At 47.1% G+C, this 26,526-nt stretch overlaps 1 protein-coding gene across 1 annotated transcript; it reads right to left on the reverse strand.

Annotated features, from left to right (window-relative positions):
• Nucleotides 1–1,032: 1,032 nt before the first annotated feature.
• On the reverse strand, nucleotides 1,033–26,186 carry LOC149340814 (uncharacterized). The gene is made up of 12 exons (XM_089551187.1): nucleotides 26,173–26,186; nucleotides 25,708–25,835; nucleotides 24,011–24,037; nucleotides 22,463–22,531; nucleotides 16,489–16,593; nucleotides 15,618–15,773; nucleotides 13,640–13,923; nucleotides 11,298–11,416; nucleotides 8,862–8,982; nucleotides 6,421–6,579; nucleotides 4,792–4,923; nucleotides 1,033–1,367 (listed from the first exon to the last, which is right to left on the reverse strand). The coding sequence occupies exons 1-12, from the start codon at nucleotides 26,184–26,186 to the stop codon at nucleotides 1,185–1,187; spliced, it is 1,497 nt and encodes a 498-aa protein (XP_089407313.1). The 3' UTR covers nucleotides 1,033–1,184.
• Nucleotides 26,187–26,526: the final 340 nt, after the last annotated feature.

Below are 26,526 nucleotides of genomic sequence, written 5' to 3' on the forward strand. Positions count from 1 at the left end.
CGGCCTGCATCTGCGCATGCAGTGTGGTTGACAGCGACAGTGTTTTGATTGGCGGCGCCTGGAGGGTGAAAGATTGTACAGTCGAGTCTGGACAATTCGAACTTGAAGAGGACCAAAATTTTGTTGGAACTAAGGGCTGACCATCAGTGCTCCCCTTAAGTAAACCTGATGTGGACGCAGCCAAAGCATCAGTTCAATTAAACCGGACGGTCGGATTAAGAAAGTTTGAAATAACGAGACTCACTGCACTCGCACAAGTAGACTGTCCTCCACCTCTTTACACAGGTTAAGTGGGAGAATGCCAGTTACATTGAGACGCCTGCCAGCTACCACCTGCCATGTCTGGCATGTGGAGTGCTATAGCGAGAAAGCCATTATCTGTCACAGTGGAGGAGGAAAACTGGTTTCGCGGCACCTGCAGCTATGTGGAAAGACCAAAACTCATGCACATCAGCTGCAATCAAGTGGGGCGGAAAGTAGCGCGCTTGCTGCAGCCCTGTGGAAGGGAGGCAAACAGGTTTCGTGGCAGCTGCAGCCAAATGGATGACATGTCCAGATGACTCAAGAACAGAATTTATTCATAAGCACAAGTTGAGGCGCAATGACACGTATTGACTTTTCTCTGAACCAGGGCCCTAGAAATTAGCTTCGTTCGGAATATTCATATCAGCGATGAGAAGTACTTCAACAGGCTTCTACTACACATGACAGTAGGGCTGCAGTGTTCGAAACCACTATATTGAGCTCTGTGTGTCAGCTTTAGCTGGTGTAAGATGCATCACGCTGCTTTTGAAGCTATAGCCTATTACATTATATACGGTTCCTTAAACTGCACGGTGTCGCTGGCAAGCTTGCGCTATTAATTTTAAACGACTGCGAAGCTGGCCTACCACAAGGAGCTCTTCGGCTCAATATATTGCCATGGTTGCAGCTTTTTATTTTTATATCTTAAATGCGACTCAAGTAGGAGGCTAAATGTTCCGCGCCGCTTTCAAAATGATTCCTTATGAACAAGAAAAAGCGCTTGCGCAATGTGCGATGATCCGCTGCACAGTTTCTTGCCGGTGTCGAAAACAAGCAGACCCAAAACTGAGTGCATGAATAAAAAATAAAAGAGAAAGAAAAAAACAAAGGAAGCGGAAAGCCGCAGTTTGAGCATGGCGCGACCGGGGCTGGCTGCGGCGTCAGCGGCGCCTCAGGTCGACGTAGAACTGCGCGGTGACGGCGAACCGCCGTAGCACCTCGTGGACCGACGAGAGGCGCATGAACGGGCCGCGGCCATCGCTGCAGGCGCCCAGGTAGTCGTCGAAGTCCACGTGCACCAGCGCCACGCACAGCCGCGGGAACTGGGACAGGATGCTCTCCAGCTGCGGGGAGAAATATATAGTGAGGGAAAGGGTTCGCTCCTCTCTCCATTCCTGCTGTGTCTTAACAGGAGACACATGATGGAGGAGGGTACCAACGAAGGAAAAAAATTGGCTGTGGTTTGTCCAATGGCCACCCCGAATAGAATTGCGGAAGCAACGGCGCGGCAATCGCAGAGGTGGCGGCACCTCTGAGTCACCCGCGTAGCGGATTCGGCGGTGGCCCCAGCGCCACAGCTGGGCGCCGTGTGACGTCACTCCTCCTGGAGAATGCACTGCTGACGCAGCGGCGACGGCACCTCTGAGTCACCCGCGCAGCAGAGTCGGCGGCGGCTCCGCGCTGCTCTGATGTCACTCGCTCCTCGCGCATGCGCAGTTGGGGCTCTCCGGGGGTATGCGTTGTTCTTTTCGCAAAATTCTGTACCCCTTTGCTTTTCTTCTCTTTCTTTTTCGTCTTCTGCGTTCATGTTTATGTTTTCATCAGTCCCTCCCCTATGTAATGCCCTGCAGGGTCCTTCGGGTATCTGAAATAAATAAATACTCTTCGTGGCGCATTTGTGCAGCAGTTATGCGTCACTGCCCCGTGGCGGCAGGTGCCCTCAGCGGTGGGCCTTGTGCGGCCCAGGTTGCTCTTCCCGAGCGACCAATCATTAATTCAACTGTCACCTGCCACGGCAGGTAGCTTGCTCACATTCGGTGGGCAGGTTGTGACGACGCGGCGAGGTCACCACGTGCCTCCTAGGTTGCTCTTTGGGCGCTACCAGTCAGAGTCAGGCTCGTGAATTTTCGCTCACAACGCCGACAAAGCCGACGCCGGATTTCCTGAGTAATGAGGCCTTTAACTGTCGCGTTAAAAAGTTCATGTCGAAAACAGTGCCCAGAATACTCGGGCAGATCAAGAATTGAGTCACCTGAGTTCGTTGAAACCCACTGAGTTAATACTGATTCTTGAGCGAGAGCAGTGGCCATCTCTTACAGTGCACACCGTTCTCCAGAGTTTTGCTGGCCGCCTAGAGGGGAAAAAAAAAAAAACTGCATTTCTAGCGTGGCGATAGCCATTATAGTAATGCTTCGCGATAGCCCGCCGTTCAACAATTATATTTTCATATCACTGTGGATTCTAACGGACACCGTGCAAAGGCCGCTGTTACCATGGAAGTATAACTTCTAGAGAGCATCCGTGTTAAGTATTTAAGATGAGGATTGTCGGAAGGACAAAAATACTCTCTTTAAAGAGATCCGAAAGCTTGTGAAAGCAGGCAGTTAACTTAGTGTCTCATTTTGTGCGACCATTCATGGCAGTTCCATGAGGGTACCGCAGAGGGTTAGCCTAGATTGGGAGAAGTGAGCTTAGTTTCCGCGATTTAGCCCCCTACAGTATCCTGAAAATGTAGAGTTTGGAAGGTTTTTGACGATTTTTGCCACAGAAACCGAAGGGAGAGAGCACATACAAGGAAGGAAGCCGTATATACATGATTTTAGTTTCGATACCTGGGCGCCGCCATGTTTGTTTTACTCGAGCGCCGCCTACCGCCAACGCCCTCTTGGGCTGATAATTTGCAGCCGGTGGGCTGCAGACGTAGCAGCGTGCGATCTCTGAAAGTGTCTTTCGCCCGTTTTATTCCTGCCAAGCCTAGAAATTTTGTGTGGGCGTTCGCCTCGTGTCCATCCTCGTGTGTGCTATGCCATTAGCTCCTGCGATAACCAACTGGGAGCAAGCGACCATTCCTCGACGCAGCGAACGATCAGCATCGGTGAGTGCCATGCTCGCAGTTCACGCGTGCTTTTTTGTCGCCGGTTGCCTGTAGGGCGAATGCGGCACGGTGTTGCATGTTAGAAAAACGAAAGCAAAATGTGTTGAAACACAAGATCGCGGAGAGCAATGAATATCTAGTTTTTCGTGGAGCGCAGTTTTTCATGAATGCTTTCGCTGCCTGCTTGGACACGGCGAGTGTGATAGTTTAGATGCTGAGCTTGCGACAGAGTACCCCGTTTACAAACTGAACATTTTGGAAACAACGAGTACATGACCGAAACGAATCCGCTTCTGATGATTAGAATGTTTGCGGAGATACGCGCGATGAGATTGAAATTCGGCCCCTCCTGCCGCTTGCGTAGCGCTGTTCGTGCTACGAGCGATACAAGCCAGTTGACTGAAAGCAATTCGCATTCTCGCTTTCTCCGCTCCCGCCAGTACTCACTGGTGCACAAATACCAGAAAATGTGCAATTACATGATCTAATAGGTTGGTACTCTAATGGAACGCTATTACCACTCACTGATAGGCAGAATCGCCGCACCTGTGTTGGGAATTCCAATCTCAATCGGGTCGGGGCACTGCTCAAGTCGCTGCGTTTGTTGTATCTCTGGCACGGTTATGCATAGTGTAGATTTTTTTTTACAGTGCATTCGATGCGATTTCAGTCGAATAATTTATTACAATGCGTGGCAGAGTTTACCGTCCTGTGCATGCCGCGTATTTTTTCATCTTACGTTGCCATGGCTGCATTTTTCCTCACTTTGCAGTTGGGTAAAAGTTCATATCGCCGCTTCTATTCATGCCATGCTGTGCAAATTAAATTAGTATTTTTTGCACTAACGACATGTTTATTTTTTTCAGGTGGCGATCCCCACACCCTCCCGATATTGACGATCATGTGGGGCGGCGAAACGAAGTTGTGGCCAAATTTGTGAAGTCCTCACATAGTGTACTGCTGAATTAAAAGAGCTCTGCCAAGGCCGTCCAAATACTTGATCTCAAGATTATGCACAGATTATAGTTTGGTAACCCAGGCGCTGCGCTTCGTTCCGCGCCCGATATTAGGCGCAGGCAGTGGGTTTGTTTCTGTCTGCTTTTCGTTCACAAAGTGCGCTTTTAAGCTTTTTGTTGGCGTAAGTATTTTTTGTTCCACAACTACGCCCACTGCCAATGCAACTCGGGACCGGCGGAAAAGCGGTGAAGAAATGGGCACCGCAGACGTGCTGAGACCTTCACATAACATGGTGCGCGTACCTACTGGCGGCGTTCGTTCTTTTCTACTTTCGTCGACTGTATTCGCAACCGAAAATAAAACAATGATGTCTAGAAGACGTTGGTGCTCCATACAACATTGCTGCTTTTGTTGTACAGACGCAAACACGCGCTTGACAGGTAGCTGAGCAGCCGCGGACGTTGCTCCGCGCGCCCGATTATCAGCCCAGGGGAGGAAGGCAACAGTGGGGTGTCGCGCAGCGCACGTGTTTGAGAGTATTTCTCCCTCTCCTGCCCGCTCCTCGTAAAATGGTGTATATACTCTTTAGGCACAAAAACACCTATATGGGAGTAAAAAGGGAGTAATATGCGCTAGAGGACATCTTACTCCCATTTTTACCCCTTTCTCTATAGGGTCTATATGGGTACACCCCATGATAACGGCACCGAACGGACCTTGATATCGAGCGATGCAACGCTGTCGTAGGCTTCCAGGCGGTAGTAGCTCATGCCAGCCTTCCCCGGAACTTCGGCGTAGTTGGCGGCACCGGAACTGTCGAACCGCACGTTCTCCCAGAGCCGGCAGTGCTGCAGAGTAATGAGAAGTCCAGGTCTGAGACCGGTGCAGTAATCGAGCATGCACAGCTGTGGTAGTAATCAGGTTACTGTAGACGCACTCGGAAAGCCCGCCTATAAGCGCAGCTTGTCCGTGGCTTATCTGACTATGTGTTAGTGTTTCGTGTTGTGTGGGATTCTACTGTTGCCCCAATTGACCGGTTTAATGCAGTTTGAAGCTAGCGGCCCTCACTGAGTAAAACCGGGATTTGTATTTCATTTCATTCAATGCAGATAAATTAGAAGAAATCAAGCATACAATTATTTAGAACTTCTCAGGTAAATAATGAATAATTATTCACCAACATGCTTGAACGAGGTATCTAGTTAGCCAAAAAACCCAACTTCGAAAGCAGGGTTCCCTAGTTTTACACACACACACACACACACACACACACACACACACACACACACACACACACACACACACACACACACACACACACACACACACACACACACACACACACACACACACACACACACACACACACACACACGCGCACGCACACGCACACGCACACACGCGCACTCACGCACACACACACGCACACAAAATTCTCATTGAAAATATTAAACGCCCCTTATGCATGTTGGGACAAGATGAATGTTAACTCGTAAGAAGTACGAAAAACAGAAAAAGGGAGAGCAGAAATTTATATGAACGAAGACCCCTTTTACGCTATGTGTATCTGTGATTCTCGAAAGTCGTACTCGTCGCAACATTATATTGGTTCTACAGAGCATTTCGATTTGTCTGCTTGTGTCTGCGCTGAGACTGACGTAGGCAAGGTACCAGTAGGTATCTGCCTTATGCGTTGCAGACTGCAGTTACTATCTCTAGACGCCTAGTTTCGTTCCAGTTCCTTGAACATCAGTGCATGGGGCATTTTTTTTTTGCAAACGTATTGATTCCGCCTAGCACTGGTTAAAAGTTCGTAACCACAATGAACCTTTTTAGTGCGCTAGTTAAAAAAAAATTATCAGTGCACTTCAGATGACTGACCAATCGATTCGTTGGAGCGTTCTCATGACATACGTACATGAGGGCGGAGTGATCATTACATAAGTGCCGCCTGTTTCGACGCTCCATAAAAATTTTCAGAATACATTGCTTATGTGTTGTTTTCCCGTTTTGTATTGTAATTAACCAAGAATTACCAGGTCCACGGTGCATTATTCAACAAAGGGCGCCCGTTGATTACTGTAGTTGAGAGCTTTTACAGGCAAGCAGGAATCCCTATGAAAGATGGGATCCCCATGCGATCGATGTCCTTGAGAAACTATTGATTCTGCTATTTGTTCACTTGTGGCGTTCGGCTTTTTCGCTTAACATGTGTCGCTTTCAGCAAGTCGAAGTCCACGCAGAGAATCTCAAGAAAGTTCACGGTTACGCCATACACGATGAACAAAGCGAAGTTGGGCAGTTGGGTCGAACTGCTGCCTTCTCTAGAGAGTTGCCACACTCGCCTGCATGTATGAGACCGGGTAGAAGTCCTGGCAGGGCTCTCCAAAGCTCGAGTGCTCCAGTGGCAGCAGAAACCGCATCACTGCCAGCGTCAGCGTGAAGCACACCGAGCCGTGGTCCACCTGAGACGCCGCACGGTCCATCCACGCAAGCACCGCGTTCTGCTCCCCACGTGCACGTAACAAAATGGGAACATGCCATTCACAAGATGCTGTATGTGTTGTGGTTCCCTTATTCAGGGGTACACCGTACCAGTGGACCAGCCGGCCGCACACATGAATTAAAACAGAAGAACGAAAGAACAGGGGAAGGTCGGGCACAAGACAACGGCTTTGGACACTGCCATCATGTTTCACTGTCCAGAACCATTACTTATGTCCAGCGTTTCGGTCATGCCGCTTTTTCGGTAAGTTTTTATTGCCCTGTTAAGTTTCACGTGAAGCACAGTGTTGATAACAAACTAGCCTTATTTTTAAAATGAAATGTACAATCGTGGACATACGAAATGCGGACTGGCGGAAAAAAGAATTCATTTCGGCGTTTTCTCGTTAGCCAGAGAGCTGGCATTCGTCTAGCTGGCGCAGCATGCATACCTCCTCATGCTTCCATGCACTTCGTGAACGGGGCCGGCTTGCACGAAACAAATAAGACCGGCATATTTCCAGTCTAATCTTATTCGCGGTCTAAAAGCTCTCTCGGTTTTGAAGAAAGGAAAGGCGCATAGCTTGTTCATTTTGTCAGTGGACACCTCAAATGCACCACGAGGCACTCACCGACAAAGTGAACCATCAATGCGCATTTTCTTTTCTCAAAATCGAGAGAACTTTTAGACCGCGAATAAGATTAGACTGGAAATAAGCCGGTCTTATTTGTTTCGTGCAAGCCGGCCCAGCTTTTACTGACCGCGCCAAAATAATTTTTTTTTCGATGAGTCCGCATTCCGTAAACTTTTGTCCATGATTGTACAACGTGGGAAAACCTGCAGTGTGGTTTAAGCAGTAGCTGGAGTCATACACTTTCAGGTCATCACATACCCTTTAGTTCTCTATGGCAGTCTTAACTGCTCGAAGCGAGAGATGGAAACACTACAAAAGATTTTGCTTCATATCTGAAGAATGGAACATTATCTTGAATATTTACATACCAGCACCTTACAGTTTTTCTATATTCATAATTTTTGTCCAAGTATGTTGGACATGATACAAGCGTGTGGCAGAACTATGAACGAAAATGACCCTGAGTCAGTTTGCCGTAAGTCCGCAAGATGCAAGATGTGCCACCCAATGGGGAGCAGGAAAAATTCTTTCGTTACCCAGAGAACTGGTTGAGAACAAACGAACGTGCTTAGGAGACGCCGGCGAGGTCCGGTTCCATAAGGTGCCAACTACATCCGAGAAGTAGCAAGAGTTCGCTTGACAGGTGGCGCCATCTGTCGCTTGCACCTGTCGCTAACATAACTGAGCATGCGCAGTTGGCTTGTGGTTTTTTTTCAACCAGTAGAGCTAGAGGAGCAGTGGCCGCGTGAAAAAGGCGGATTTACTACAGGCCAGCAGGCGGCGTGGTTATGCATACCAGGTCTGTAGCGCGATAGATCATTCCGCTCGAGTGAAATGCCCGAAACAGTTGTGATGCATAAAGTTAATACTCGGAGTGTTTCCTCTCAGCCACGAGGGAGTAAAAGGCCAAGTATGACGGTGGCGGCACCCCTCCCCACAGCACGGCAGAGTGATGGCATGGTGTAGAATGCGCATGACAAATGCCTCCCTCAGCGCTACACATACTATATTTTACAACAGGCCACGAGGAAGTTCAAGCTTACGCGTTATTTTCAGTCTCTCGATCTGACTTCAGTTTTGTAATCTGGAATCGGTGTAGCAGGTGTAGCGGTACAACTAATAGAACAAGCGCACACTAGAAACAGAAGCATGCTTCAGAGTTCGACGGAAACTTAGTCTGGCGAGGTATGATTTATACTGCATATGGGAAAATAAGCACTCACCAAGAACACTGAAGAAAAACACATGCCATGATGTTTCGGCACCGCTACGGGTGCCTTGTTCATAGTGATGCGAAACATTTATGGGACACTGCTTATCAAGGAATAACAAACGGCACATCAATTTCATTGTGAACATGGCACCCGTAGTGGCACCGAAACGTCATTGCATATATTCTGTTTTTCTTCAGTGTTCTTGGTGGGTGCTTGTTTTCCCACGTGCAGAAGAAAAAGACGGGCACGGCGCTCGGTAATGTTCTCCTCCTTATCGCAGTCAGCGTCGGTTAAAATAGGCGTTAATTCCTCTGTCGTTTGATGAATGCGGCATAGTGGCCTTCGCAGCGGGAGCAAAAGCTTCACAGTCCACAACACTGGCTAATGCATGCAAGCACAGGTGTCGCAGATGCAGTTTGTATGCAATGACCTCAAGAAAGGGGCGGCACACACCATGGCGAACGGCTGGGGCTGGCTGCTCGCCGAGCGGCTGAAGGAATTGGGCAGGAAGGTGACGCACTCGCCTTCCTTATGCGGCGGCACGTGCGTCTCCAGGAGGGTGAAGTCCGTCAGCCTGCCGCGTTAGAGGCCACGGGTGCGGATGAGAACCGGAATGAACTTCACGAAGGCTTTAGGTTATCACAAAGCTCTGATATACATTAAGTCACGAAGGTCCGCGATTGAAACGGTGTCAGCAGGCCGAACAGCACGCACAACGAAATACAATTTACATACTAAAATGTGTTAATAACAGTGGGCACTAACTTGTGTTATTTTCAGTACTGAACGATTTATATTTTGTACGATAATGCGTACAAATTGTAATCACTCAGTAATTCCTGCCACAGCGTCTATTAGACGAGCGCAAATCAAAACAATATTTTCAGTTAAATAAAGGCGGAAATAGATGAAAAGACCGATTTTTTCCCTGTCTTTTTGACTGAACTGCTTTATTTTCAGAGCATGTATATTTTTTGTTTTGTTCGTTTGTCACATAAGTTTTGCCTATGACAATCGTGTTTAGCTGTATCTGTATTGCTGTTACCGCCACGAGACGGGTCGAGGACAAAGTTGCCGCTTGCAACTTTTTTCTTCAATTCCATAATAAAACTGTAATTTATGGAAATAAATAATTTATTTATTCATTATCAACACGAAAGCTGCCCCGACTCTAACCTCTGAAACACAATCTGGAATATAATTTTGAAAAGGCAGATCCTGACAAGTGTCTGATATACTTTAATCCCGCAATTCTCCCGAACAATAATTGTTCATGGAGCGTTTAAGCGCTCTCCATCTAAATCGCGACCTTTTTCGTGCTCAGCTTCCACTCACACTATGTTTTGTGGTAGTTACCGTTTCGTATCGCGTCTGAGCGTAGCACTTGCCTCTTTTCTGTAAAATAAACTGAAATACGACGTCTTTTGCAGCAATTCTAGAGCAAGAACGTACGACGTCTAAAAATGTACAAAATTGCGAACCCATTTGTTCCCAGCATGACAAACAAGTGTCTGCTATTATTTACTCCACTAGCGGCAGTCTGTCACTTTTAATGTGGAATTCTGCTTCTTTGGGTGAGACTTTGCGCAGATGATGGCGTAGCATCACTCCAGAAGGCAATGTTAAAGTTACTTCGCACCTCTGTGTAAAATGTGTGAAATTTGAGCTCGAAAAAGCCAGTTGTTTGTTTAACGTAAACATTCGCTCCTGTTTTTCAGAACAGTACAGCAATTGGGATGACAAGAGTAGCGGTGATTAACAACACTTCAGTTTTGTCACTTTTATTTTCGGTGAAAAAAGCAACTGACGTAAATCTGGACGATTTCTTTATCCAGACGTCAAATTCTCCTCACATTACATTTCAACAATGCACGCAACCGCTGGACACGGCGTACAAGTAAACGCTATATCCCTTTCTCGTTTTGCACAAATAGCATATGAACGCTAATAGGGTGAATCAAAGCTCCATTAAAATATGACGCCAGCTTCGACTGGTACAAGCACCGGAATGGTTGGGTTGTTGCAGCAGAACCCATTACACATGTAGCACATTCAATTTTTGAGAAAGCTTCACTACTGCAGCTGACGGGCGCGCTCTATAGGCTGCATCCTTTGATTGTCCATAGATGTGCGAAAGTTTTCATACACGGCCGTTAGCGGGCGGCATGGCACAAAGAACGCTGTACTCCATGGACGAAATTAAGAATGAAGTGATGAGTGCTTGGTTTTTGGAGCGTTACCTCAAACACTCGCATTACTCAAGGTCTCGTCAGTGTGAAACACAAGGCCATTCAAGTGGGACCAGTGGGTGGTACCATTGGTACACAGATTGTGGACCACCTAATTAATTGGCGTAGAATGTTCGGAGTGGCATCAAACGACTCAGCGCGTTACGGAGCTTATGATTACTAGTCGAATCAAAGCGTCACTTATCATAAGAATTCGCACCAACGACCTTTAGTTCCCCAAACCATGACTTCTTGAAACTTCGAACGTCCATTACGGTCAAACTAATTGACATAGGACAATCGAAGTGGTGTCAAACAATTTGTCTTCTTTCAATGTATACTCTTGCATCACAAAGTAGATATCCGGATATAACGAAATATTTTTACCGGATATAGCGAAGATGGCTAATGATGCAATATTTGTTCGAGATTGCTAACGCTCGATACTCATACGCTGCCTCAGCGTTTTGATCTTTTATAAAAACATTAAAAGAGCGCAGCTACGCAAGCAAGGAATCTCACATCTAGTTAAGACTTATCCCACTAGGGAACGCGAACTAGTTTCTCTGCAGTCGAGTTCTTTCATTTTTTTTTGCCCTACTACTGACAGGCAAGACTTCGCGGTGTCCAATCGGCACGGCGACACCGGCGATGCGTTCACCTGATCAGATCTTTGATGCGACGCTCCAGGAAGAGGTTCTTCACCCTGTTCTCCATGTCATAAAGCCAGAAGATGCTGAACAGGAGCAGCAGCTTGCCCGAAAACGCCGTTCGGAACTCCTGCGATCAGTACGCGCAAATGAGGCCTGCCATGCATCTATAGTTTTGTAAAAACGCGCTGCACGCCACGACCATTTGTTTTCGAAAAAAACCTATTTTACCGCATTGATGCACTCCGAACATATTCCTTAAAGATCGGATTGAATTCGGTATCTACCCGGAAATCACCTTCTCGAGAAGGCAATTTTTCACTGCACAAAGCTAAATAAATCACGCAAAAATTAGCGGATATCAATTGCTCAAACGTTTTTAATCCAGGAATGCATTTAACGACTGCATTTTCACCTCCCTCTGTCTGCAGATGTTTGGCCGTCTATCCATACAATGAGAAAATGAAACAAACGCGTAAAGGTTTGTCGGGATTCGAAGACGCGGCGCGCTGCTTGAGGCTGTTCGCACCGACACGAGAAGAAGGCGCTTTGGTAAAGGGCACTTGCTCTTGTAATTGTTAGCTCGCATTCAGGGCGATAGGAAAAACACTTGCGTTGCTAAAAACTTGCGCTAATATACGCAGCGAAGCACAAGGAGGAAAGCAAAAGATATAGGACACGTGCGAGGTAGATGACGAGATACGCCTCTAAAACAGAAATTTTAGTGCGAAAGCAATACTTCACTAGCAATCCTGAAAAAGTCGATGGGTTGAAGCCTCGACCTTTGACCCTTGGCCTCTGAGATGAAATGACTTGGATACGGTGTGGCTAGGGGAAGATCACGGGGTATGAAAGTTTAAAAGAAATTGTCTTGGAGGACAATGTTTTAAGGCGAAAGCCTTACTAGCCCCATTGGAGTAAATTCCGTCGGCGACAGTTGTTGAGGCAGAGATAGTCCCAAAAATTATAGCAGCGGTTCAACTCTGCAGAACCGAGTTTCACGCATGATTAAACATGGTTTGTCTTTGGTACATCTTTTACTGTTTCTTAATTCCCCCCAGCACTTCACAGCCGGTTATTCGCCTTCATTGACTGCTTTGATGGAGACAAAGACTGATCGATGGTCAGTAAAGTAGCCACCGTTTCGATCTTGGACAAGCAGTAATTAGACGTGCGAGTAAGCAGTAATTAGACATGCGAGTTTCTCGTTCGTAGACTAAGTCAACTGTGGTCTCCTACTGTGTAGTCTGAATGTTAGGATCTGAGGCTAGATGAAACCGAAACTTTCGGTCCAAAGTTGAAGGTCAAAGTTCAAGGTCAAAGCTGGTCCACTAAGAGGACCACACATGGTTAGGTATATGTGCATAGCAACACTAGCCATGACTTATCTCAAGGTCGTTTCAAGGTCATTCGGAGGTTCACGGCGAATTGCATTCCAGCTATAGTAGTGTAGCTTTCGCTACAAGAAGATGGCGCTGTAGCAGCCTTCGTCTAACCCCGAAGTCCCGAGTGCGACGACGGCGTGAATAACAGGTACCAGGAGTAGCCACCTCTCCTATTCTTCCGAGACACTGGTGCTGACTAGGCATCACTGTTTCAGGCGCTACTCACATACGCTAAGGACGTCCTGCCCCAAGGCTCTTGTGCGTTGAAATTGGTCGCCGAGATGTTGAATGATTGTTTTCTCAGTGTGCAGAGGCCATGTGCGAACAAGGAAGTGCTACGCAGGGCATGACAATGTACACGAAAAAAAAAATTGTTGTAGACAGTGAGAAAAAAATATCTGCATTGGTAAATCGGTATTCTAGTGCAGATTCAATTTTCATGCAGAGAATGGATTCAATTTTCCTGCAGAGAATGAACCCAAAAACCCATGTTATGAAGCACTTTGCTCAATAACCCAATTTGTATCCGAAATCGACCTCAGAAAATAAAATATGGAAACGAAGGGCTGCAATGGCAGGTGATTATCTTGTCACTATAATGTTAGCGGTAGATTGTAAAGGAGACAGCACCGTTGCACTCGTTAATTATTCTCTGAGTGCAGCACAAGCTCATTATTAGTGACTGCGTCGTGAAAATCTACTAAATCGTGTTGTACCGGCGGATATTGCAGGAATACATATACTGGCAAGTTAGGGAGGTTGGGGGACGTATATCATGACTTACCATTACTGCAGTACTACACTTAAGTAAGGACAAAGCAGCCACTGAAGGCAAACCTTCTAGTCGTCTTCTGGCCCAGAAAACGGGTTTCTAAACGCCAGAACAGCATCAGGGCCAAGAGATGGAGACGAGCACAGCGGAAAGTGGCTTGCCATATACGAAGCAGAAAATCCCACCGGGTACGAACCCTGAGAATGGTGAGATAGGCATCGATGCGGGCCGGGTCCAGACGCTGTTCAAGTAAGGCGAGTCCGTCCAGGCGACGGTTGCTGAGCCAGTTTGCTCCGCGGCGCGCCAGGTCACGCGCCCTGCCAGGCTCGGAGAACTCCAGCGGCCACGAGTTGTTGGTGTCCGTAGAGCCCAGCGGCGTTGGAGGCTCCTGTACGCCCATCACGAGCAACGGTCGCGCTGGATGGCCACCGTTATATTCGTCGGCGCCGCCCGCTTTCAGCGACAGGAAGCTGCTCAAAGCTGCGCCAGAACGCAACAGGACTTCTTCAAGAACGACCGTTTAATGTTTTGCACAAAACCTGCTGCTGCAAATATATCATCATGAGCAGAAGTCTCTCTCAGGACATACCCCCCCCCCCCCCCCCCCTCTTCTCCCACTCCCGCTCCCGCCCTGTCTTGGTACTTATGTTTGTCTCTTAAGTGCAAAGTCAATCACCTATACCCAGACATCACTGCCTGAGCTGTATGTGCGACTAGGGTGTGAGCAAGCGAATGCCTGAAGGACATGAAAGGGAGGCATGAGAGTTCACGTCAGGAGCGAAATCCGCCGTCTGATGTCACGAAATTCGCTGATTGGTCACGAGAGGTCGCGCCACCTTGTGACACCATCACAACGTGACCACCGGGTTGTGAACCTAGATAGCATTACAATTCACGTCTGGAGCAACTTAGGGCCGCTTATGGTCAGATCATTGCGGATTCCTGCTACTGAAGCCAGCAATCCGAATATGGTGGTTGATGGATCCAGAGCTGCGAATGAACTGACGCACATATACACAGAAGTTGCAACAGAAGCAGCGGCAAACGGGAAATCTGATGCTATCGCAATCCACTCTAAAGGTGACTTAAGTATCCCCATAGTTTTTCATTGCCACTTCTTGCAAATTAGTGAGGGACGTATGTAGCCTTTGTAACAGAGAATGGCGTGCAGCCAGCAAATACGGAGTCATCTGACTTTAAAAGCAACTTACAAAATTGGGTAAGAAATAGCTTCGTGGTCCATGTCTAGAAGCTTGCACCAAACGCTCAACCCAGTTCCAGCACTTATGCTAACGTATATGAAGAAGCAGTCTTCCATACTTCCCGAAATTCTGCCACTGACACATTTTAATTCTTGCACAACGAAAAGATCTGCGCCATTTTGCTTCAGTTACACGTGAGCGAGTGTAACTAATAGCGTGAAAAATATGTTTATTCGTGATTTTATGTATGTCAGTTTTATTATAAAACACTGCATTTGAGTTTAGATTGGTTTTTCTTAGTGCATTATATTCCCTTCTTTTTTGTTCCGCAACTGCCTGTTTACTTTGTGTAAGTGTACTTAAACTGCCATTTTTCGATAAATCATGTATTTTCCTCCATGGATGCGAGAGCTCGTGAAGCTATAATTCTATAGCTTTCCTCCCCGACTACCTGATAACTGCGATGGAAAATAAAGGCATTATTAGTTCGCATGATCAGAACGCCAGAACGTTTGTCCTACGTGTCGTGAAATAGCTGCTTCCTTTGAGACCATGGAGGAAAAAAAACTGAGGAGAGAGCGTGACATCACGCGGCCAGCCTTCGCAAGCCGAGTGTTTATGAAGCCGTTTTGTCCCCCAGTTTCTCGCTCTCCCAGTCAGTCCTTTATGTTTTGGTTCTGGTATGTTTTAGTGCGCGCCTATACGCGGCTTGTGGCGCGGGCGTCTACAGCAAGGAGGTTGCCGCGCTACAGTCAGTTTGCCGCGCTAATACGCGCATGCGCGCGCGCAGCGGGGCTAGACTTTACCGCACGCTATCACGTGGCTTGATCACGGGGGAGGGGGGACAAACTCTTTTTTTTACTGTATTTTTACTTGTTAAGACTAGGCTTCAAAGTTGTCGGCGGGCGCTCCTTCCTCAGGTTTTTTTCCTCCATTTGAGACAGCTTGAGGGGGGAAATGAAGAGAGCGCACCCCTGCGGGCGCCCGGCCTAGCGTCCAGCTGAAGCCAGTTGTCGCCGGAGCCTAAGGTTGCACCGCAGTACACCAGATGGCTGCACAGGCGCGTGGGCCATGGTCCATCGAACGTGGCGCCGAAGAAACACAGCAGCTGCTCGGGGTTCTCGCCGCCTGCGAACCCCAAGCAGAGTGTTGCACTGAAAACACACAGCTGCCTTGTTCATGCGACACAGAAAACAAAACAAAGAAAAATCTGAATTATAAATAAATTCTATTTCCTGCGGCGTCGCGGGAAAACCGTCGCGGCAAAGCTTGTTGCAGGTTCCTCCATGCCATTCACTTAGATGGCAGGAATTGTTGCGAATGGCGCAGCTACAGAGGCGCGGAAAAACTTCCAATAAGCCTTATTATGAAACTTTTGAAGAACCGTGCAGGAGCTCAGGCATGTTTTGTACTAAAGTACGAAGTTAGTGAATGCGCTGCAGAAGTGAACTCTTGTTCGCTCTCTACTTCTGTGAATAAGCGTTACATGGCTGTCGCTTTGTACTTATTACGTGGCATGCTGACGACGCTCGCTTGCTTTAATTAAAACCGCTGACCATCATGGTGCACTGCAAAAAATGAAGTAAGTAAACGGCGTGTTATCGACAACGCGTTCCTGCTGCTAATACTCGTATGTGGAGGCCGGTATTCTTTGTTACTAAATGAAGTCTGCAGAGGACGAGAGGATAATTACCTCATATAACTGGCGAATTGATAATGTGTGTTAGTACCGTGGTTTAAAAGTGCATAATTTAATACCTGTCTTGCATCTTTATACATCTTGCTGGTGGCCTCGCTGGTTGGCAGTGTTGTAATATGTGCACGCTACTAACTCGTCACAAACCGTTCTTACTCGAAGACGCATTGTGCGCTTCCTGTGGGGCCTTGGACAGGTAGGGATGTCTGGTGGTGGTCCCTGTCGGGATGTGCGCATGTGGCGCGCCCAGCGCTGAAAGAAGCAAGTAAAAGCGCTCACATGCCATCCCCGAGAAGGCCGCGTTTCAGTGAAACGTTAAATTAAGCGGAAATTAGGAGGCTACGCAAAAGCATCTGGGTTGAGTGGGCAGACTAGTTGCGACTGCGGCTGCCGTACGATTTTATTGTTAACGCATATTATGTGACCCTGGTGTATTGCAGCGCTTAGGTCCGAAAGCTTAAACAGAAGTGGAAATTTGAATCTAATACCTCTTCTTTTCTCCTTTTTTTTGTAGTGAGGTCATTAGTTTTACCAGAAATCACATCGCAGAAGAGTCAACGCATGGAATCGTTGAAGGTTACGACTTGATGCAAACATGATGAAGTTTGCGCTATAGAATGAGCCCTTTTCTGGGTGCAGAACTTGGCCGGGCGGAAATACGGGGCGGCAGCATGGGCGAGTTGGTAGAAATCCATGATGTCTGAGAGCCACGAAGACAATTCACGCAGAGAAGAAAGGACAGGACCAGGAGCAAGAGTTCTTGGTCTGGTCCTGTCCCTTCTGTGTGTAGGTCGTGTTCGTGGCACTTGAACAATATGGGAGCAATATGGGAACAATATGCGGCCAATATGTATTAACTTTGGCAGTGCCTCATCCTTGAAAGACGGCTAAGGATATCCACACTCTTGAACGCCGTTAATTCGAGGTTTCATGGTCTGCAATGTCCTTTTCAGCTGTGCCAACGAGGACACCGTTGGAGGGCAGGATAGTGGAGTGCACAGGAGAAAGAGCGCTGGTCTTTTTGCTGTCAGGGAGACAGTGAGCGCTCTGTATGATCTACAAATAATTCAAAATGGTTAACTGAAGCTAACAGCAAGTGGTTACCTCGCTTGTACAAGCAAGCACCTTTTACTTTACATTCATTCAGTGTAGTTGAAGGCGAGAGCAAGCGGGGCGAAGAAAATGGAAAGATGAAAGCAAAGAATAGATTTCGACTGCAGCTCGTTCTGTTCGGAAGCAGACTCGTTATTCCACTGCGTAGGCTTCTTGGTATCGTGGCGCTGCTGTTGCTCATAGGTATGCTCAGAGGAGGAATTCGATAAGGTGATTGTGCGGGCTAGTTGATGTTCTATGAATAATTCCGTGAAGCAAAGATAGTGGTGCCCCCCTCTCCGCTCCACCAATTGGCATGTTGTGGGAAGGCACAGAATTTGTACCCCATTTGTCTCTGGTACCCAGAAGTCATGAAAATGAGCTACCATGAGCCTAATCCTTCCGTTATGGAGAGGCCTGTGTACGCCTGTGCTGTTGCGACTTATATGCCTTCTAACAATAAAAATTATCTGCTTCTAAGCTGGTGAGATATCGGCATTGAATTGTTAAGTGAGACTATTGATGCATGCAGAGTCAAGCCAGACAGAAAAGCGCAGCACACACCCATATTAGGGGTGCTTGATTTGCCCTGTTTTTGTGACTTACTTCCGTAACGCATATTCAGTCTTGAAAATAAAGAGTAACTTCGGAAAGAAGCTTTTCTGTTAACATGGGCTGTCCCGAAACATGCGGTTGCTCAGTGTAAAACGTGCACGCACCTTTGTGCAGTCTTGTGGTGCCCCACTTCTTGACGAGAAAATCTAAAAACAAAAGAATGAAAGCACGGATCGGCCTTGAAGTTTCGGAGAGGCAATGCGAGAGCTGTGGATGTCATTTTCAACTGCGTGATAGCGAATGCGAAATGCGCTAAGACTGTGTTGTAGGCTCAGGACTGATCAAGCTTGCTCTAAGGTTATTTTTTGAAGCGCACAGTTTGCGCACTTATTTTTTAAACTTTCCTTTGAGTACTAATCATAGGGTTAGGGGATGTGTGGTGGAATTCGGATGCGTGCGTAAATTGCGGATAGTTTCAAATTAAAATAAAATCTTCGCAAACTTAAAAAAAAACTGACAGTGTATAGATGTAAAGACAAATGCGCGTGCGCGAGTGCGCTGTCGGACAGAGCACGACTTACTTTCATTGATTCATAACCCACATGAAACGGCATATTGAGAGGGTGCACTTTGAGAGACCTCTGCATTTTGCAAGCAATAAACAGGCTACTTTTATCTGCCATCCAATGGCTTTGGTTTCGGGAGGTAAGTGCCACTTATTTCACAGTTATGCGCATGTTTTCTCACTCACTTTAACACTGCTTTGCGAAGTACAATGCGGCAATTTCAATTTTTTTTTGCAGTATTATGAAAAAATCACTGTGTTTATGCAAAGCAAGAAAAAAGTATTCCCAAAGGAATAATTTTTCACTATATTGTGAGGGAGCATTAAGTGCGAGGATCCACTAAAGCTTAGGCTTCCTATCCAAGCACATCAGGTTTGTTACAAATTAATTCAGAAAGGCAAATAGGAGGGACAGAGTATCGAGGCAGGCGCCTGCTGACCACTCAGGCCTTTTGCATCATCCGAATTCTACTCAATCTCTAAAACTGCTGCAAACATTCTAGCGCGACGCAAATCGACTGTTTAGTCCATGTAACTACTGCCCGCACCTTTGGTCACTAGTGAGAAACATGTAAATGCTTACTCCTGCGGCTGCTGTTCACGTGTCCCAAAGGATCTGAAACGGTTGTGAAAGGACAAAAAGGAGCGAGTCGGCATCGAAGCAGGCGCACTACTCATTTCGTGTCCTTTGTTTTTATTCCCCAACAAATCACGATTTGAGTAAATCGAACTGAACTGAGATGTACACTCGGCACCAAAAATTAACGAGATGTGCAAAAAAAAAAAAAGTTTCAGCGCTGTCGCACAAGCCAGTCTCCTAAAATGCATGCAGTTAGGTTCAGGGAACGTGCATGTTCCGTCTGTCGGTAGCTGGCAACAACACCAGGCGAGTAGATTGTGAGGCAGCGCTAGAGTAAATTTGTTCCCGAGCCCACGTGTCCCGTAAACTTTTGCTGCCGACTGCACTTGTTTAGGGGGAAAAGAACATCTACAGAAAAGAATGACTTTGTAAACATAAAGACCTTATCTAGGAACAAGGACAGGCGGCAGTTTTTGCCTGCACGGGCTTTAGCAACGGTTCGTGTACATGTGGCGTGGTGTTGGCAAGGCAGCTTCGGCCACCTCCATTATACTCAGCGCTGGCCAAAAGATCTGCGGGATCTACTCTGTTCAAGATCACTTACGTTCCCGTATTGCTGTGGCGCGTATAGTACACCCGAAACGCGCACGCAGTAAAATGCTACTTTGCTCCTTGACACCACTTCGCACGATGGAAACAAACTTGGGGACACGTTTCCCCAATTTTTTTCCCCTGCAAAACAAGGCTAAATCACCAGCGGGTCTGACCTTTCACTCTTTCGAGATAGTAAAAGTATTTAGCCCCGTACATATCTTCGAAGAAACTACATATATTCGTCAGATATAGCACTGTGATACCGGACTTTGTAACATCATGGTTAAATTGATTGACTAAAGAAAAACAACAGATACCCCTGGTAAAAATATAGTTCATGGTGAAAACAGCGCGGGAAAAACAAACGGACGACGAAAGACACAACACAAGCGCTGACTCGCAACTGATTTTTAATGGAAGAAAACGTCCTTTAAATGCTTTCCTAATCAGGAAAACATCAAAAGTGAAAGAACACAACCAAAAATCCTGATCATACATGACGGTGACAAGACGCACACAACATTTCCGTGGCGCATGCGCGTGAAACAGTTAGATGTCTGTTCCGGATAAATAGTAGAGCTCTTTATCATTGAGAGCTATGGAAGGATCGCTGATGCACCCGCCACCGTTATCGTGAATATGAAATGCCTCTATAATTTCACGTGTTACTCGATCTTTATGCCTGACGAGGATGACGGTGTTAGAAAAAAGAGGAGTGCATGTGCCTTCCTTCCAATGACGGGCAAGATTGCATGAAGAATCATTGGACCGGGAATTGAAGTGTTCACTCAAACGAACATTTATGCATCGCCCCGTCTGGCCTATGTAAACAGCTCCGCAAGTACAAGGGATCCTGTACACAACCCCCACCCTGCATGGGACAAACCGACTCTGATGGTTGATCTGACAACCACCCATCGTTTTCTTTTTTGTGCTTGCCCTCTTCGCCTTTATCTCCACTTGCCTGCACACTCGGTGAAGTTCGCTCGGAGCCGAAAACACAACGTCAACATTGTATCTACCTGCGACATTCTTTAACCCGTGCGCTGCACCATGAGTGTATGGCACTACCACAAACTTCTTTCTTTCCCGTTTCGGCTTATCACCCTTCTTCACCCAAGCAAGAAGTTTATCACATGCCCGAGAGATCAAATGGGAGGGGTAACCGCTTGACCTTAATCGGGCAGCCTGACACATCGCACTCTCATTGATTCTATGTTCACAAGACTTGGAAATGGCGGATTTAAGGCACGAGAGAATAATGCCAGTTTTTACTAGTTTTGTGTGACCCGACTTGTAGTTCAAGAAAGACTTGGTAGACCGAGGAGCGTACAACCAGCACACATGGTGCATTTCTAAGTGTAGCCTAAGGTCGAGATGCATAAATGTTCGATGCATAAATGGGCGATGTATAAATGTTCGTTTGAGTGAACACTTCAATTCCCGGTCCAATGATTCTTCATGCAATCTTGCCCGTCATTGGAAGGAAGGCACATACACTCCTCTTTTTTCTAACACCGTCATCCTCGCCAGGCATAGAGATCGAGTAACACGTGAAATTATAGAGGCATTTCATATTGTGACGAAGACGAAGCTGGCGGTGGCGCGGGACGGAGCGCTCGCGCTAGGCCAGCGGCCATTAAATCATCTCTCGTTCATGGTTTAGTTAGTTAACTAAACTAACTAAACTAAACTAACGTTCATGGTTCACCACGCCTCATTCTTCGGCTGGCCGCCACGTTACATTTGGTGGAGGTGCTGGGGTCTCTTCATCGTCATTCTGGTCACGGAGCTTCGGCGTCCTGGGCCTGCCGTGGACGTCGGCCGTGAGTACCTGGTCAGCGCCGCACGGCCGCGCCCCAGCCCGCCCGACCTGAACCGACCTCGACGCTCACCCCAGCCCCGTCCCCCGCCCGGACCACAGGACACGACGACCCAAGACCCGACGGGCCCAAGACCCCACTGACCCAAGACCCAAATGTGAAGACACCGCCCCCCTGCCCCTGCCGTTCAGTGCGTCCAGAGACCTCGGCCGTCAGCTCCTGGCACCCTACGGCCCGGATGCTTCGTGGACCGGGACTCATTTTCTCATCTTTCTCATCGTGGCGGCCAGCACTGCACCATCTTGTATATACTGTTCAACCCTCCACTCAAGACCATCGCCATTTCACGCGTCTGTTCGTCACCGATCGGGACGATCGCTCGGAGGCCCCGGGTATATAGTGTGACGAAGACGAAGCTGGCAGTGGCGCGGGACGGAGCGCTCGCGCTAGGCCAGCGGCCATTAAATCATCTCTCGTTCATGGTTCACCGCGCCTCATTCTTCGGCTGGCCGCCACGTTACAATATTCACGATAACAGTGGCGGGTGCATCAGCGATCCTTCCATCGATCTCAATGATAAAGAGCTCTCCTATTTATCCAGAAGAGACATCTAACTGTCTCACGCGCATGCGCCACGGAGATGGTGTGTGCGTCTTGTCACCGTCATGTATGATCAGGATTTTTGGTTGTGTTCTTTCACTTTTGATGTTTTCCTGATTAGGAAAGCATTTAAAGGACGTTTTCTTCCATTCAAAATCAGTTGCGAGTCAGCGCTTGTGTTGTGTCTTTCGTCGTCCGTTTGTTTTTCCCGCGCTGTTTTCACCATGAATCATTACCAACTAGCCCAAATCGCAACCTTAATTAAAAATATAGTGCAAGGGGGCTGAAACAAACATTCGCGGCACAACTTACTGCGTTCAGCCACAAAGATGCGCCGAGGAATTGGCACCGTCCTCGTTGCCCCGGAAGGTTCGGCTTCATCTGCGCGGCACATGACACAGAGGAGTTAAGCCAGGGTGAATTTCCTTCATTCTTGAGCTTTTTATGACATACTGACCAACGAGAAACGAGGCGGAACCAAGAAAAGAGGATACAGTGACTGTACTGTTTTGTTTCTTTGATCGTGCATACTGGGTCTGACGGCTTCATACCGCTCATGCGCAACCCAGTGGTAGAGGGAGGCTGGCTAGCTCACCACACTGAGGGGATCCCAAATGACACCAGGACTAAGCAAAACTTTCTAGCTGTAATGCATGGGATTGAAAAATTGAAAGGAAGTTAGATGCCCGTAAAAGGTCATGACCCTCTTGTGTCGCTCCTTTTCTGCACTCTTTAATGCGATATAATAAAAGCCTCATCGCGAAAAAAAAAATGCTGCGTCTCTAGTTGAATTCGCTGAGTGGCTAAAGAAGTGACGTCACCAGAAGGGAAGTGATGTCACCATTCCGGAGAATTCCTATTGACTAGGAAGTATTGTCCGGAAGTACCGTCATAAGACTGGAAGTGTCGTCACTTCCGGCAGAAAGGTATCAACAGCTTCTAATGCAATAGCACTGCCAACACAATGTAATTAGTTGTCTCTGTGGATTTTTTTTTATCATCCTGACGGACTTCTGCTATGTCAGTGAGGACGGATTTTGCCGTGTACTTGGAGCTACTGTGCAACAGATGGCCTACTTGCTTGCTTCAGAGGGAAGGAGGATAAGCTTACGAGTATGTCGGCGAAGCAAAAACACGGCTCATGATGACGTACGATCAGCCAAGCACCGCGATTTGCCCGTGCCACATTGGGCTTGCCTCTGTTGCTTCCTGCATGCTAGCATTGCTTGGGAAGAGGGAGAACGTCCACTGCTATAACCACAGGTAATAGCAAAATGCTGAGCAGACAGACGATCAAGAGAACCTACAAAAATGGTAAAAAGAAAAAAAAATGCAGCAAGTAAACTGGCGTCCCGTAGGTGATATTCGGAAACCGCAGCTGCTCCCTTCTTCCGAACTTCAAAGAAAGGAGAGGGTTCCACATATTATTATGTCCAGTATGATGGTAAAGCAGGCTGCTGCAGCTGGAAATTACATGGGATTACAGGGGGCCACATGGGGGATCGTACTGATAAGAGGATCTTGATGCACCGACCGTTGCGCATCCCTTACAAAAAAAGTTTTAGACAGTCTATAGAGTGTCTATAGAATTCTGTCGATAAAGTCTATAGACTGTCTATAGACAAATCCTAGAAAACAGTCTATAGGCAATACAAATGTCATAGACAGTCTATAGACAATCCATAGATTTATGGCCATGCACTTTTAGTAGAGTTTTGTCTATAGATAGTCTATAGACTATGAATAGACAAAAAGCAGTATTTATAGGAAGTGAATAGGGTCAATAAGAATTCTATAGACTGTCTATGGACCATTTTTATAAGCGATAGCAGAGTACGGCTCGGCTTTTTTGTTACTTACCCGTGATGAAGGTGTAGCTGTCGACGGCTGTAATAGAGAGGAGAGTTTCCCTTTTAGTTAAGTTTAGTTTTAGTCCAGTTCCGATTGTCTCAAAGGTTTAGCTTGTGACAGTAACACTTGTTAATCCAAGAGGGGAATAAGCCGGGCTAGTTGGTACATTATTTGAATAAAAATAGCGCAGTAGACGGGACCGCAAACTTCCTGTGTGTTCTCTCTTCTTGGTCCCGTCTACTGCGCTGTTTTTATTCAAACTTGTTAATCATTCGAGAGTATCGCCGTATGTCACAGAGTATTGACTGCAGATTTGCAAACGGCATTTACGATTAAGCGATAACAATGAATAAGCACAAGCGGGGCAAGCAAGGGCTCAGCGCCCAAATGCCACCTATGAGCTGCTCTCCTCGCCGGTTGTAGTGTGAATAGCATGAAGCGACGGGAACAGCGCCTGAAATGCCACTTTTTTTAATAAAGTATTTCCTTCGCTTCGAGTGATACACTATACAACCGGTCAACTTGCCAGTGCCAGAGTGGCAAACACAACATGTTTTGTGGCGCGAATGACTCTTAGCGCTTGTTCTTTCACAGCAGCACGAAGAAAACGCGCCAACTTTGGTACAGTGCAAATCGCAAATTATAAGCAGTTAGATCATAGTTGATCTTGTTAATGCCCCTGAATGGCCAGAGTGCTATATTTTCCATCCTCCGTTTACTTCCAGGGTGCATCTTCGCAGCTGGGAGTCTGACAGCATCGTATATTCGAAGAATAATTACACAAGAGTGGTTAAAACTTATGACTGTTTTGTGCCAAATAACATGCTAGTCACAGACCCCTTAAGGGTTCTGTGCCCGTTTTCTGCTGTTAATGTGGCTGCGATATTTTGGAGACTAGAAAAGAAGTTTCGTTTCTATTCGCAAAAAAAAAAACATTTTCGGGCTGCTGCTGCTGTGCTCGCATTCTGACGCAGCACGTGCAGACCCACCTACTGGGGCTCAGCCCCTGGTCATGTGCTTTCCAAGATAGCAACGATCGTAGTGCTGTGGGATTCCGTTTTACAGAAGTGAGAAACTTAACACCGTTATTCTGAAATGATTTCAGTGATCAGTCGAGTTATTAATTAGCAGGCAAAACAATTTTTTGCAAGTTCAGATAGAGTTATCGAGTCATATACAAAATACGTTATCAATTTAAAATTACGAATTAAGCTGAACACGCATAATAATACTAACTGGCCAACACACTGTTTAACTTAAATAGCGATGCATGCTTAAAGTTTAGTAAAAAAAGCTGCGTAGAGTCAGACAAAACACTCCATGTCAGTCTTTTAAGCGCTGAAGAAAAATCTCAAATGTTATGCAGCATCGTGTGCGTCCGGTTTGAGCGAGCTGCACTTGACGGCTTAATTTCCTAATGGCTGATCCCATGGCAGTGCCGAAGTTTGCGCTGCCGCAGTTGGGCGCTGACGTCATGACCGACCGGAAGCTTTTTCTCTCATACACCACTTCATGCGGAACGTAGCATAAAGTTCCAGAGTAAAATCATGCCTCTCAATTACCAGCACGGAACGATCCCCACCCATCGCTTCCACAAGCCATCCCTTTGCTCTCAGAATTTAATATGAATGTTGAAGCGTGCATAAATTGTGCCGCCATCTGGTGTCACCGCAAAGAACCTGTTTGGGGGCAAATGGCTTACGCACCGAGCTGGTGACTGACGAAGTAGGCGGGGGCACATAGCAGTCCCACCAGCGCGGCCATGACGAATACGCTGCCCGCGTAGAAGGTCACCTCGGAGCTGACGCAGCTCCCCTGCTCCGCTGCCGGGTCTCTGCGTGGCGAACATCACCACTGTACTTGAGAAGCCTCGATACAGGCGTATGTGCAGACAGGCAGAATGTGGGCTATGTTATAGAAAGAGAAGGCATCGCCAATGTCTTGCGGTGATTGTACAGGTATGAGTTATAGAAGAAGGTGAAGAATGGAGCAAAGCCGCGGTACTGTCCCCTTCCGAGTGGACACTCCAACAGCCCCATGAAGGATGGCGCGAACGGGGGGAAAAGAGGGGAGTGGAAATAGGAAGAACAGAGGTACGGGTGGAAACAATGAGACGCCTTCAGAAGAGCCAGTGCTTCAGGTCAGTATCATGTACCAGCTATACCACTCACAATCGTGCGCTCATGTTATGGTATAACACCTAATATGGCTGTCGCAGAGGTTATTTGAAAATATGGGGCCCAACACCACTCGAGCTTGAAGACATTAGGCGTTATCTCTATGCGCCATGGAGTCCCCATCTGAACGCCTTTAGAAATCTACAGCACTGCTTAGCTGTCAACTACCTAAAACTGCTAATTTATGCAAGAGATAATACAAGCAGGCACTTACGTGCCATCTGAATATACAAAATATACCAGCGGATACTTATGTGTCGTCTGAAAGACAAATATATAGACCACTGATCGACGCAGAGATCTAAAAAAAAATACTTCTATAAAAACACGTACCTATAGCTAGGCTAT

The sequence above is a fragment of the Amblyomma mixtum genome, chromosome 6 (assembly GCF_055824585.1).
Source record: "Amblyomma mixtum isolate Tamu chromosome 6, ASM5582458v1, whole genome shotgun sequence".
Lineage (NCBI taxonomy): Eukaryota > Metazoa > Arthropoda > Arachnida > Ixodida > Ixodidae > Amblyomma > Amblyomma mixtum.

Bases quoted from the DNA above. Each gene is read 5' to 3' on its own strand.
- LOC149340814 (XM_089551187.1), bottom strand. The intron at 13,924-15,617 runs GTGCGCTCTCTT...GTTCTGGCGCAG, and splicing joins TAGGCCGGGCGCCCGCAGGG to CTTTGAGCAGCTTCCTGTCG. The intron at 8,983-11,297 runs GTGAACGCATCG...CTAACGCGGCAG, and splicing joins CGCATCAAAGATCTGATCAG to GCTGACGGACTTCACCCTCC.